The sequence below is a fragment of the Mytilus galloprovincialis genome, chromosome 1 (genome assembly GCF_965363235.1).
Source record: "Mytilus galloprovincialis chromosome 1, xbMytGall1.hap1.1, whole genome shotgun sequence".
Classification (NCBI taxonomy): Eukaryota; Metazoa; Mollusca; class Bivalvia; order Mytilida; family Mytilidae; genus Mytilus; species Mytilus galloprovincialis.
Window position 1 is genome coordinate 97,891,254 of NC_134838.1, and position 15,863 is coordinate 97,907,116.

Below are 15,863 nucleotides of genomic sequence, written 5' to 3' on the forward strand. Positions count from 1 at the left end.
CTCTATCTTTACAAATTCAGCATTTATGAAGGTTGTATTGAAACTGGAACTTGAAAATTGGATACATTACATGTTTATTACAAAAAAAGTTGGAAAAGAAGTAAAAAAGTCCCTTATAGGGGTAAATTCAGTAAATAAATATACGTCATCAGGGACCGCCCATTTAGGGGAGAGCTTTCTGTCTAAAAGTGAAGTCATGTGCTCTTCTGATTGGTAGATAATGTTTGTAATAAATATTTTTTGGTAGTTGGATCAAAATTAGAGTTGAAAAAAAATAAGAAATAAATGCTGAATGTATTAATTTTTTTCCCTACAGGGTTGAAAAGTAATGGGGGTCAATATAGGAATTCAGTGCGAATCTACATTGTTTGTAAACAAGGCCATGTGAATGCCCAAAAATGCCGCATGACCCTATGTTTTTATTGTTGCAAAAGATAGGGCTACTTTTGTACTTTCATGAATGATATATGAAAGTTTTTAATTTCTAAAGGTAAATCAGGTATAAATTTATTCCCACACATAGATTAGCATTAAAGTCAATGGGAGATTTTTTACTGAATTTACCCCTATAAATTTATTTTTATCGTGGTGTACTCGAGTACACTCGTCATACTATTTTCAAATACACTGGACCATTTTTTTTTTGTATTCCTTCTGTCTAATTATGCTACAAACAACTATATAGAATATGAAATTAATATATGATAGTTTTTTTAATATTCATATTTTTTCATATTCAAACTAAATTTAGTATCAAGTAACTTTTTCTATTTATGTATGACCTCACCATACGCAGTGGCAATTACTTTAGAGGGACGGAAACAATACAATATTTGTTCTTGTATTTCATGAACATTGACTTTATTTCAAAAAGTAATATTACAAAATTACAGAATTATAAACGGAAGTCCTTAAGCAAATGGAATAAAATATAAAGCTCAATCACATCAAACAAATTTATAACAACTGTGATATTCCTGATATTCTGTTTATAAACAATATATCATCCCTTTCCTGAGGCAGTTCAAATTTCCCCGATCTTCATCCTGGACGTTATTTTTATTCTTAATTTTACTAGGTTTTCTTCATAACTTTGTTTTGTATTATCTATCCGAGAATGATTTATGTTATTTCAATCATTCAATTCGATTTAAGATGATCATCACCGATTATCCTTACACGACTTAATATACTATCTCTAATCATTACCACCATATTACATTGTTATTGGTAAAAGAGGAAGAATAATAAGATGTATAAATCTACTTCGTATTGGTTTCGTCTTCATCTGTAATGTGTTTGCTACTGATGAGTCTTGTGTAGACGAAATGCATTTTGCATACAAAATTATAAGCCTTGAATTTTGATGAATCATATGGAATGTGTTGAGTTACTTTGAATTATTATATTCTAGTAAAAGTTTGAATGTTATAGTGTGTGAACATTTAAACGGGTATCATCAACCTTTTTTCTTCAATTATTTGTAAAATTGCTGTGAAAATTATTTAGAGTAACATATCGGCCAATTCTCAAAACTGTTTACGAGATCGGAAACATAACGGACGGTCAGACTTTACGATTTACGACCATAGTAAGTCAGTGGAGTGTATAGAGCTATGCTGCTCAGAAAAATCGAAAACGGAACAAAAATAATCCGGTCGAAAAACTCTCACGTTTTAAAGGCCCCGTTTTAACTGTCCCTATCCTGTATATACTGTATTTTTTTCCGGTTTTAATTACCATAATTACCATAACCTATGTTTCACACTGTGTAGTGTATATGATGGCAGGCATACGTCAATAGTTTTCAATGGTAGATTGTTTTTGTTTATTGAAGAGTTTAGTTTTTGTCTCTATTGAATTGTGTTCATCTTTCATACCAATATCGTAAATAAAGGCAACAGTAGTATACCGCTGTTCAAAACTCATGGACAAAAAACAAAATCGGGGTAACAAACTAAAACCGAGAGAAACGCATCAAATATAAGAGAACTAAGCATTAGACAAATTCCGATGAGAATAACAAATATAACATCAAAATCTAATACATGAATTTGGGATAGATAAGTACCGAGACACGTCTTATAGTAAATAATCCAAAAATTGCAACATGAGTTGATCTATTAACATCAATAATCAATCAATTAATACCTAAAACAAATAGGCAGATTACACCACAACAAACAATTTTAATAAATAAACAGTTATGTACACCACATCATCAAAATCAATCATGTAAGAATCTGTACTTAATGATATTAATAAATTATTTTTTACATTTCTCAATTATCAAGTACTATGCTCTTTCTTCTCGTATGCAGATTTGTAAAAGTTTGCGAACAGAAAGACCAATGAAAAGGCATATACAAATACTGCTACATTGTATCCATTTGGAAAGTCACACTCAGTTACTATATTCAAACTGGTATGGATGATGACTAGGAAAAACTGAGCCTGTAATAAAACAAAATCTTAATATAAAAGGAGTGAGTTAAACAGAAAAAAATAAATCAAAATGTTCATTCTGGCTTCTTCATCACTTAGTCTCCGGTGGAGAGTTGTATCACTGGCAATCATTCCACATCTTTTTATTTACATATATATTGTTTTTCTTATTTTTTTCTACATAGTATTTAACGGAGACCGTTTAACCGCTTGGAGTTTCCCTGATAATTGTTCTTAAAGATGAAAATTGAAACGCTGTGAGCAGACAAAAACCCATAACAAAGCAGAAAACAGACAGACAAAACAAAACTACCGAACTGAATTACCTTAACCATTTACGTAAAATAATATATTTGTAAATTTTATGGACTCCATCATGAGTTGGTTGATCGTTTTTGAATAACCGTTTCACAGATGATATCGTATATGTTTCTTACGTCCCCTTCCCCTTTCATGAATGTGACCTACCGTTTTAGACTATTACCGTGTTTGTAATAACACGAGCAACACGACAGGTGCCACATATAGAGCAGGATCTGCTTACCCTTCCGGAGTACTTGAGATCACCCCAAGTTTTTGATGGGGTTCGTATTGCTCAGTCTTTAGTTTTCTATGTTGTTTCTTGTGTACTATTAGTTGTCTATTTGCCTTTTTCATTTTTAGTCATGGCGTTGTCAGTTTATTTTCTATTTATAAGTTTGACCGTTCCTCTGGTATCTTTCGCCCCTCTTTTAAGGGCGTAAATAATTCATATCATTAAGTGGCAAATACGGGATAGTTTAATATCCGTTAACGAAATCACTGATCAACATGCAAACTTTTTATATATATTATCAATTAAAAAAAATAACATTCTATTTCAAACCTATAATGGAATGCATTATTTTACATTTGACGTATTATCATTGTTTTAGAAAAACTATATGCATGTTATATCTCATGTTATATTTACTCAGGGACTCTAAATAAAGCTTTGAATTGATATGTGATGAATTAAAACACAGTAATAATAGCCGTTCATCGATTTCAAACAAACACAAGTTCTAATTTTACTTACAAGTTGAAGTTTTGTTATGTACTTTTTCCACCACAAATATTTCTGAACATGTGGACCAAGTGCTGACAATCCGTAGTAACCATACATTAATATATGGACAAATGTATTTAATAAAGCTAAGAAAAATGCTGAAAAATAATCAATTGTTGTAGCTCAGGTACTTTAAATATAACCTTCTCTTAAATATTCCTTATACATAAACTACAATTAGAGGGAATATATTACAATCAAGATCTCAATAAATTTTACGACCTTGAATGAAAAGAAATAGTTTGAGATTCCGAAGTCTTAAAGCAAACTGCGAAAACATAATCCCTGAACTATCATAGCAGTTATCGGGTTCACTCCATGTTTGGGTTTGGTTCATGTTACTTAATCTTCATTTAATTGTGTAGTGTTTTGTATTCTTTTTCATCTTTTCATCTCTTTTCTTCATTATGTAAGTTTGATCTGTTTTTATCAAACTTATGTTTTTTTTTCTTTTGTATCTTCTCCTGTTTATAGTCTTTTTCCATTCTTTTGGTCATGTCATTATATCGATAAACCTAGCCTTGGTCTGCTCTTTTATTTTTTCGTAATTATACAATGGTATCAGATCTTCTATCATTTCATGTTAAGTCATTCTTAATTGTTGTGTAAGCAACTGAGTGATCACCATATATTTGCTTCTAGAAAGTTGAAGATTTGATATCAAATGAGAATTCAAGGATTCAAAATGTTATCAGAGAATATAAGAGAACCAGTTGCACTTTGACATCAAACTGAATGTCCAAAACTTGAATCAACTGTTGTTTAAAATCTGATTTAACCCACCATTTGTTTGGTAAAATGCATGTTTTTTTTAATATATATATATATTAGACCGTTGGTTTTCCCGCTTAAATCGTTTTACACTAGTAATTTTGGGCCCTTTATAGCTTGTTGTTCGGTGTGAGCCAAGCCTCCGTGTTGAAGGCCGTACATTGACCTATAATGGTTTACTTTTATAAATTATTATTTGGATGGAGAGTTGTCTCATTGGCACTCATACCACATCTTCCAATATCTATATACTAAGCAAGGCAAATGACGGTAGTTTTCGTTCGTTCCGTTTGTTGCTAAATCTAACGTTTATTTTGTCAATTTTTAAGGACTTACCTTTTTTGAATTTACCTTGGTATTCGGTATTTTTGTTAATACTTTTTAACTGTATTGTTAAAAATAAATAAAAAGTTCACTTACATTGGCCTCCAGCGATATATTTAACACCTAACCACCAATTTAACAGCATGGTACTGTGATGATACACGTGTAAAAATGTAATCTGTTGATCCTTTTTCCGCAGAATGAAAAATATCTGAAAAAAATGATAAATTTCACTACAGAAATACAAGCATATTTAATGAATATTAATGTCTTTTAAATAAATGTTCTTAAAATAATTCATACTAGGTCATTTTTTTTATTGAATGGTCAATGGTTTTCAAATCTTATAACAATCTTGGCGAATACATTCATATAATTTATTTTTGTATAAAAAAGAAGATAATGACAATATTCTCAACAAGAGTGTTTGCCTAGAATCTTCTTGTAAACAAAAAAAATATCATGCGTGTTTAATTTACTTTAAGTCACTATTTGAACATTGTTGATGTGGTTCATACGTGTTTCTCGTTTGTTTTTTTTTTTATAGATAGATTAGACCATTGGTTTTCCCCGTTTGAATGATATTACATTAGTCATTTATTTTTTGGCCCTATATAGCTTGCTGTTCGGTGTGAGCCAAGGCTCCGTGTTGAAGACCGTACTTTGAACTATAATGGTTTACTTTTACAAATTATGAATTGGATGGAGAGTTGTCTCATTGGCACTCATATATCTATGTTTGCAGTTTAAAAGTTTGTCTTCGTCTTGGAAGCGGCCATGCAGCGTTTTCTTAAGGAGTAGGGGCAATAAGGCCATTATTTGGCCCAAAAATTACTGCAAATTTAAAAGTTATCATACATATTCTTAAATTAGTGAAAACTTTACTAAGGTATAAGGTACTAAGAAAATCAAAACAAATTTGACATCGAACAAGTTACCATGGCAATAAATCATGGCTTAATTTGCATATTCTGTTACATTACGTGATTTTCCTTGTTTATTCATCAAATTTTAAGTATATTTTAGATTGAAAAAGTATGTGCGCACCCAAGAAACAACTTTATATTTGGTGAGATTATACCAATAGTTATAATAAAGCTTCTGTTAAATTATTTTGTTGTTTCTCGGCTGCGCAGGATGTTTCCTCAAAGGAAACAAAGATAGAAAACTGCATAAATTCTGTATTTTTCATCGTTTTCGTGAAAACAGTACATATTTTGACGTAATTGTGACGTCATCAGATAAAAATATTTATGTTTTTCATTTATATTTCTTAACCCTATGCATTTCTGAACATTATGTGCCAATTCGAAATGGTTATCAAACATTTAATTTTCTTGGGCCAAAACCAGGCCTTAATGCCCCTACTCTCATTTTATGTTTTGTGTTCTTGCATGAAAGACTGATATTTTTTATCGTTGCATAATCTCTACAATATAGTACTGATTTTAAAAGACAACGCTAGGCATCATTTTAAAATTATTTACCATCTATACGATTTTTAAGTTATCTTATTATAAATATTACTTACTGTATCTAAAATTTCAATAATTTTTGAAAAGAAGTATAACCAGCATACTTTAGCCATCTGTAACAAAACATATAAATAATGTATATAAACATAAACTATTGTTGATAAATCATCGGCAATAAAAAAAAATGTAACTCAACTACGTTCTTCTACCTTTTTGCATTTTTTTTGCCCAACCTACGATAGAAGAGGGGCATTATGTTTTCTGGTCTGTGGGTCCGTTCGTTCTTCCGTCTGTTTGTCCGTCCGTTCGTTAGTCTGTTCGTCAGTCCGTTCGTCTCGTTTCAGGTTAAAGTTGTAGGTCAAGGTAGTTTTTGATGAAGTTAAAGTCCAATCAACTTGAAACTTAGTACACATGTTCTTTATGATATGATCTTTCTAATTTTAAAGACAAATTAAAGTTTTTACCCCCAATTTCACGGTCAACTGAACATAGAAAATGAGAGTGTGAGTGGGTCATCCGTGTACTTGGGACACATTCTTGTTTACGTTGGTTTTAGAGGCCTCACATATTTTGGCATGTTTATATTTCTAAGGAAAAATTCACTAAATAATATTACAACGTTTTAAAATGCAACCATTATTTGTTGCACATCGTTTGCGGTAAGCCCAATATGAACATTCATTTTTCATCATCGGAGCTTAATTACAAGATCGCTCCCAGTTTTTGGTGGGGTTCGTTTGCTTAGTCGTTAGTTTTCTATGCTGTATCTCATGTACTATTATTTGTCTGTTTGTCTTTTTTTCTTTAGCTAGGGCGTTGTCAGTTATTTTAGATCTACGAGTGTGACTGTCCCTTTGGTATATTTTGTCCCTCCTTTACAAAACTCGGAAAATTGAGTCCTAATTGGTTTCTTTCTGTATTCATATTAAGCAGATGGCTATCCATGTATTATACAAAAATGAGGTGTTACAGTAAGTATATATATATAAGTATATTTTTTGTTTTAATGTGTTATAGATATCTTAAGAAGGTGGACTAGAACATCCACTCTCTACTGAAGTTCAAGATTACAGGTTACCGTAACTTCATTCGTGTTGTGACGACTATATTGTATTATTTGTTTGTCCGTTTCTCAGTGATTATAGTGTTCTTATGCGTGTGTGGGGCGGGGTGGGGTGCATTTGTGTGCTGTATCAATGGCACGTAGTATTGTCATTTTATAGAAATTTTAAACATTGTCAGATAAGTGGGAAGTTTGGCTAGCAAAAAAAAAAACAGGTTTAAATCATCATTTTTTTCTTTAAAATTCCTGTACCATTTCATCAATATGGCACTTGTTATCAAATAGTTCGTTTCTATGTATGTTAGCGTTGTTTTTTTTTTGTTACACTTCAGTGTTCTTGTTGTTCATCTAAAAGTTGATGTGTTTCCTCGGTTTTAGATTTTAACCCGGATTTTTTCTCTCTCAATCGATTGATAACTTTTGAACAGCGGTTTACTATTGTAATCTTTATTTATATTAGGTTCCCTGTGTCCTTATCCATATTAAACAATCAGTACAATTTTTGAGAAACATTAACTGTTTTATGCGTTCACGACAAAATGATCGAACAAATATTAATCCCCCGTCCCCAAATTGAACCGATTGCAAGCTTGACTTAAGGATGTTTGCTTCTCCATTTGTTTTGCTAGATTTTCAGAATCCTCTGGTTTTATCTATGTATTGTCATTAAAAAATTTTGCCCACTAACCCCTACTTTTCTTTTCATAATTTTATTACGTAAAGTTTATAAAGCCATAGTTCAAAATATTATAAAATTCTTGTTATTTTTTCATAGTTTTTGAAACAATTAAGGTGCCAGTTTTAAATACATGAAAAATCTAGAGAGAATTATTTCCCGCCAAATTTTCAATGGCTTATATCTCGAAAACGAGCACACAGACCCTCCATTTTCTTCTACTTTTTTTGTTTATTTACTTATATACTATCAATTCATATAATAGTCTTTTAAAAAGCTTGCTATTTTTAACAGAGTAGCGAACATCCTTAACATCTTTTAGTAGCTTTTACTATTCCTACTACAGAGAAGATAACCTGTCGAAAAATCATATACTCCAGAATTAGAGTCGGTAATATGAAAATATTCATCATCGCTGGGTTAAGGGCATTGGAACGAAACCCTTAATTGCCGAATATGGAAAAAAATTTATTGACTCAAATAAATGATGGTGAACTACAGTTTAAAAGATGATAGGAACGAAAACTTGGAACTATTTCTGTAGAATCATTTTGAATTAGAAAAATAAATGTTAATAATAATATGAATACTCTCATTTATATTTACCTAGACATTTTCCACCTGTATAATCCAAGTTATGGTTAAAAAAAAAAACTTTTTATAATTTAAGGATTTATCCTTATTTGGGATTTGAAGTTAAGAGCTGTTTTTTTTCTGATCTGGCTGCCTAAACCTCCTAGAGTAAGTATTGATTGGTGTTTTCAGTAAACCTCAAACAAACTTGCATCAAATTTTGTTCAGCGTCTTTGGAGAGTGTATCCATTTAGATAGGTGTAATAGTTCATATGATCTGAAATGACGACATGCAGAGAAAGGGTTGATATTATGTATTTCAAATTATGAGAAACAAAACTGTTCTTGTTTGAATGGGAAAGTTTTTCGTACAACAGGTAACCTAGAAAACCCCTACTGTTAACAACCACCCGGAAAGACTTTAATTCCGTTGGAAAATTTGATAATACCGTTGTCCACTTACCCGAATTGCGATTGGATTATTGGAATAGTCCACTGGTTGGCATCTTATACTATAGCCTGCAAGGACTGCTGACATTAAGAACTAAAGTAAATTAATAAATAACAAATAAATCTACATGCAAATAGTGAAATAGCAAGGGTACTAATTACTTTATTTCTATGTGTTAAGCCTTTCAATAACAAGTAAGTATTCCAGAACTAAAAGAAATATTTATTCTAAACGTTACATTAATTTTATAGTCAAAGGTGTCAATATTTTTACAAAGACATGGTTTAAATGTACTGATCATATATAATCTTTCCATAATGACTTAAATTTAGACTCGTTCTGAACCCTTCAGTCATATACATTCATTTGGAAGATTCAATTCAACAATTACACTTATATCATGAAACGTATTCAGTTTATCACATTTACTACGATATCTGTCCTTTCCAATATTTTTAAAAATGACCGGAGAACCTTTCACTTCGAAGTTTGAAAAAATTGACCGATCTCGAATTGATAGACATTGTAATCAACAGGGTTACGTGTTATAATAAATAACATTTATTTGATAACTTTAGTTTGATAAATCCCCAATTATGGATGTATAAAGCATTCTTACCTCATAGAACATGTACGCTGATAAGAGTACCATAAACAGGTTGTAAGCGATCAGAACATTGTGAAGCTGTAAAGGTTTCTTACCTCATAGAACATGTACGCTGATAAGAGTACCATAAACAGGTTGTAAGCGATCAGAACATTGCGAAGCTGTAAAGGTTTCTTACCTCATAGAACATGTACGCTGATAAGAGTACCATAAACAGGTTGTAAGCGATCAGAACATTGTGAAGCTGTAAAGGTTTCTTACCTCATAGAACATGTACGCTGATAAGAGTACCATAAACAGGTTGTAAGCGATCATAACATTGTGAAGCTGTAAAGGTTTCTTACCTCATAGAAATGTACGCTGATAAGAGTACCATAAACAGGTTTTAAGCGATCAGAACATTGTGAAGCTGTAAAGGTTTCTTACCTCATAGAAATGTACGCTGATAAGAGTACCATAAACAGGTTGTAAGCGATCAGAACATTGTGAAGCTGTAAAGGTTTCTTACCTCATAGAACATGTACGCTGATAAGAGTACCATAAACAGGTTGTAAGCGATCAGAACATTGTGAAGCTGTAAAGGTTTACGGTGCTCCATTAGTTTGGGTCCAAACTTGACCATGAGTAAGTATGATACAAAAATTATCACAACAGGAATTGGTGTTTCCATCAGCAGCCAGTCATTAACCCTAGGGTCTAGAAAATGAAATGGTAATTGAAAAATAACAATAATATCAACATAAAACCAATTATTATTGAGTGATTATTTGTCAGTTGGATCGATATGTGCGTGTTTATAATGACTTTTTAGATTTCCACAGCGATTGCTTTAAATATCTAAAATATGGGTACCTATATGTTGTATTATAAAATTGGTCAAAACATTTACAAAATATTATCACAAATATAAAGACTTTTAGTCGAAGTGTGATTACTCTTTTAGGACAGTAAGATAAATGCTATCTCCCACGTCTTTTTATGGTGATATTAATGATTGATCAACGTCCGCTTGACATATTGCAAAGGCACTCGTCCATGGTTAAAGACCGTTTGTTGACTTTCATGTCATTGGCGTTGTTTTTTTTTGTGTGTGTGTGAGGAAGTTTATGCATATTGCGAAAAACTCCAGTAAAGACAAGGCGATGAGGTGAACCTCGGCAATCAGTCATTTGGGTTCATTTTAAATCCATATATAAGTAGCAATGCACGTGGTTAATAAATTTTATATTTCCTTTTTTGTGCTTCTTTGTTATATATTTGTTTGTTTTTATTCTGATTCAGATTGTGACACGGTGATGATGACTGTATCCCTATTTTGACAATTTTACCTATTATGTCTGTTTAGTTCTCGCATCGTTATAAATATAATGGACTTTGATGGGACTGTCATACAAGTGAGAGGTTTAACGGTATAAAACCAGGTTCAATCCACATTTTTCTACACTTGAAAATGCCTGCACCAAGTCAGGAATATACCAGTTGTTGTCCATTCGTTTGATGTGTTTTATCATAAGGGACTTTCCGTTTTGAATATTTCTCGAAGTTCAGTGTTTTCTGTTATTTTACTCTTTATTGTATGGTAGCAAATAGTTGATTTGTTTACTTCCCCTTATTAGTGTACATGCTGTACAAATCATAAAGTTTACTACCACTGGCAAATGTACTTGCCATACGAAAAAAAATTTACTACCACTGAAGTATGTACATGTTGTACGAAAAGAACGTTTAGTACTCCTCTGCCTGATGTTTTTTCGATATAAAACGAATGTTATTAAAGACGATTTACTCTCACTCACTGGCTTATGTACTTGTTGTACGAAAAGATAAAAGGTCTACTACCACTGCCAAAGTTCTGGCTAGAAAATTTGCTTTTTGGAAAACAGTCCATTGCATATCCTCTTCAATGCTAAGACCCCTACAGCGCATCTCAATTGGGCTCGTACCCAAGGCTTTATTGCACTGAGGCATTCACCAAAGAGGTATCGCGATATTGCAACATTTATTTATCCGGCAGAAAGTGTAGCGCTTTCTCTACAAAAGACATCGGATTCAACGCATTCATTCGGACCGGACGTAAAGTGTTGCTGCACAAGTCTATACATCTTGCACAGCGTAAGCACGGTATGCATGTACTATTTGTCATAGCAAGTACGGTACATGTACATTATATGTGCAGTATTACTGTAAATATTTGTGAATGTACAAAATCAGAGATTTGATATAAAAAAAAATGTTTCACAAAAGAAGTTTGCTTCACACAGACAGAACATTATAGAAAAAACCGTTTTTCTTCGAAACTTGTGGACAAACTTCCGGGTAAACATGGAATAAAAAAAAAAGAAAAATTTCTGATATTTATCAGTTATAAATGATAAGGTCATTTTTAGTGAAATTCGGCATTCTACATGAAGAAAACCACTATATCGTTTTTTAAAGATAGGTTTTAGATGGTTTTGGATTCAAAATCTTTCAAAACATGCTTTTTGTGGAAAGTTATATTATTTAGACATTTTAATATTCAAGTTGCATGATCTTATATCAAATTTCAAATTTTACCAATAAGTGAAAAAAATAAAAGGGATTCAACAAAGAATCTTTTGACGTTTTGAACCTACCTCCTTTTGACATGGCCAAGTGGTAAAAATGCCGTACATTGTAAACCACCTCCATTCTTTACCTGCAATTTGAATAAAAATTATTACATAGGAACTTGAACGTTAAATCGTAGTTATGCAATGAAATAATCAAACACGGTAAATGTTTGAGTCCATAAAACAAACATTTAGTATAAAGGAACTACATTGTACGTGTATCCACACAGTTTTATCAAAATTAATTACAAGTTTAGAACAATAAAGATTATGCTTTCTTTCTATGCACCCCTTTACGTTACACCTTTTTAATCCGGTAGTGATTACATTTATTTAACATATATTGAGATCCGTATATTTATTAAAAACGATTCCCTGTCTTGTCAATATATTTGAACGAATTATTGGTCTTGTGAATACACACCGTGAATCATTTTAATATCGCAAGTTGTATTGCCACCGTAAGCACGGTATGCATGTACTATTTGCCATTGCACGTAAGGTATATGTACATTATATGTGCAATATTACTGTATATTATTAATCAAATATTTTTAAGGATTTGTGATTCGTTAAAACTTGATCACATGAACATTTGTATTTACTCAGTTTGCACGCCAATACTGTTGTGTTTAGTTTTTCGTAGGTCAAAAACAGCATATTGCACAGGGCATACAGCATGTTACTAAAAATACATTCTAGAAATCCCCAAATTTACATTGTTCATGCAATAGTTGTTGATTAATAATATAACAATTGTAGCCTTTGGTTGAGGTCAATACGATGTTATATCGACCTCATACAAAGGCTATAATTATATAATAGATTTGTGAATGTACAAAATTAGAGATTTGATATAAAAAAATGTTTCACAAAAAAAGTTTGCTTCGCACAGACAGAACATTATAGAAAAAACTGTTTTTCTTCGAAACTTGTGGACAAACTTCCGTGTAAAATGACGGTTGTCTCTTTTGTCGAGTTTTCTTTTTTCACAAAATGAACTTCATAGATAGGTTTTCAATAGTTTTTCTTTTGCAATATAAATCCGCCATTGTAATGGACGAATAAACTGATAAATACGGGTAAAGAATTTGGCCAATTTGGCCATGCATGGATAAGATTTGTTTAGATAATACTATGTACATTAATGTCAGCGTGACTGATATGAAGTGGTCAAACTGACGGTTGATATAATAGATAAATTCACATGGTATAAATATATTCAAAATTGATCATAAACTTGGATTTGGTGCAAAACTTGGATTTCATTTTGTTCAGTAGACGTTCTTATATTTTTAGAACTAATTCACAGAAATGTATGTTTTGGCATATTAAAAAACATAAGAGGGCAATGAAATTCTCTAATCTTTAAAATTTTCTCTTGTAAAGAGAAATTACCTACAATTTGTAATTCCGATAAGTATTTTTCATAGCAATACATACAATGGTATCAATAAGTTATTATATTTCTGTTATCTCTTTGTAAAATAACAAAACAAGTTTACTCCTGTTAATGAAATTAAGCATATATAATTGTTGAGGGGTGGAGACACCAGTTCAACGCCCACCAGTCGGACGGTATTATTTTCATACAATACACATTTTATTTCTACATCTCAAACGGTTACAAAAGATACTTTTTCTTAAAATAAATAAGTTAAACAACTTACCCCTTGTTTATAAATAATGTCAGTTACGTAAACTCTGAACATGTGCTTTTATTGTTTGTAAGATCGACCTTTAATTCCGAATTTAAATTCTCACGTGGGTTTATATTTGTTAAGGTGTTCATATAGCGGTGAAATCAATGTTAACCTTGATCAGCAATTGAAATACGGTACAATTAGCATATCCTAACATGTATTTTTTTTCTGTAGATGTAGTCATGCAATCCAAAATAATTAAGAAAAATCTTCGTATATCTTCTTCTTTCTGAATGGAGTATAATTAGATGGACAGATTTACTTGATATTAATAAGCCGTTGTGTTAAAACAGGTATATCATATTATTATTTAAGAAGAATCGATACGAAACAGCAACCTCGACATTTTCATTTGAGTTTGAACTGAACACTGTTTCAAACCAGAACAAATTTGATGACATATATACTTGTAAGAAAGCAAAACTGTATGAAATTTTAAGAAATTTTGGATTAACATTCAATGAAGAATTGAAGTTGCCACATTTTTTAATGATCGTTTTGAATATGCAGTGTCGTGCTTCCTAGGGACTGTGATTTAGAAACCTAACATGGTTAAACCACATATTTAAAATTGATATAGTTGCTACATCTCCTTTTACCGAGTATTCTTTATACTCTTACCATTATATTTTACAAATCAAGTAATTATTTCCCTCAGTAGTAATCTTTTGTATTTGTTTAATTGTGAATTGAAATATACTGATGTTTACCCATTGTTGGCCGATTAATTTTAAATAAAATAATAATCTTTTATATACTAAAAATAGGAACAAATATGACCAAAATGAGATTTGAAGGGTTTGAGTTGAAAACGAATCCTCTGCAGATTAGACACTGTTAAAAAAACAAAAATATCACGAGATCTACACCAAACATTAATATGTTTTACTGATTTCATAGCATAGACATTAGATAATGTGGTATTAGTGCCGATGAAACAACTCTCCGTCCAAGTCAAAATGTGTAAAAAGTTAACCATTATTGGTCAAAGTGCAGTATTAAAGTTTCATTTCAAAAATAATATGCAATGTTTCGTCATTTTTAGTAACAAACTGTTTAATTTGATGGTCATACGTTGTCTAGCCTGCGACGAATGGTGGCTCGATTATTGTGTGTTTGTGTTTGTGTTTGTGTTTTTTTTTTTTTTTTTTTTGCATACGTCCATTGGTAAATGGCGCAAATTCAGAACAAAACACATTTATAATATTCAAAAGATAATATCTTGTCTTTCAGCTTTCGAGCCCGCTCAAAAACGTGCTTAAAGTGTGATGTTAGAAATGTTCATCCCACATAACCAAATAATAGATATGTCCAGTTGACCAAATTGCAATAATCCAGTCAACTGCCTCAAAAGACTTTGCAATGATACATCGGTATTACAGTAAACGTTATTTTGGAAAAGAAATGATATTTATCAAATTCAGCTAATATTACTGAAATACTGTACTTTGGCAATATGTTTTACTATAGTTACACATTTTATTATTTGTTTAAAGCTGTCAGACTATTTTTTTACATGACCTATTGTAAAAAGTACAAATAGTTTTTCAAACGAGAGGCAATAGGATTACTATTTAAAACAACAAATTTTGACAATACAATTAAAAATAATATGAAATAAAATTACCAAAAAAATTTTTTTTTTAAATGGAGAAATAATAAAAGATTACTCAGAAATAACTGAGGATATATTAACAACGAACTCATTGAACTAAAAACAAAAAAACAAACAAAAAACAGTCGTCTATATCTTTTTTAATTTAATCGCAAATGCTTTGGCGTAGCTTTCAAAAATTGCACCAAAATAAACTGGGACGAATGAATTTATTAGGAAATTATCATGTGGTTAATATGTATGAGTGTATGTAGGGCTATTACAGATTAAAATATAATAAACTTGTTGAAAAATACAAGCAAGAGTTACCTTTCGTTGACCTAATGTGATTAGCATTTTAAAAGAACTCAATGTATTTATTGACTATGCTTTAACGGTATAACAGTACAGGAAAAGAAATGATATTGTTGTTCTGAATGTATCAAAAGTGGCAACAAAAACACAGAATAGGTAACAATATTTTCTTTTGAAGAATAATTTGG

The 15,863-nt window shown here is 31.2% G+C and overlaps 1 protein-coding gene across 1 annotated transcript; it reads right to left on the bottom strand.

The window, feature by feature from the left end:
• Positions 1 to 2,169: 2,169 nt before the first annotated feature.
• LOC143046392 (very long chain fatty acid elongase 7-like) lies at positions 2,170 to 13,878 on the bottom strand. The gene is made up of 8 exons (XM_076219539.1): positions 13,734 to 13,878; positions 12,088 to 12,149; positions 9,981 to 10,168; positions 8,878 to 8,958; positions 6,159 to 6,215; positions 4,724 to 4,838; positions 3,503 to 3,630; positions 2,170 to 2,454 (listed from the first exon to the last, which is right to left on the bottom strand). Exons 2-8 carry the CDS (start codon positions 12,140 to 12,142, stop codon positions 2,290 to 2,292), a joined length of 789 nt encoding a protein of 262 aa, XP_076075654.1. The 5' UTR covers positions 12,143 to 12,149; positions 13,734 to 13,878; the 3' UTR covers positions 2,170 to 2,289.
• Positions 13,879 to 15,863: the final 1,985 nt, after the last annotated feature.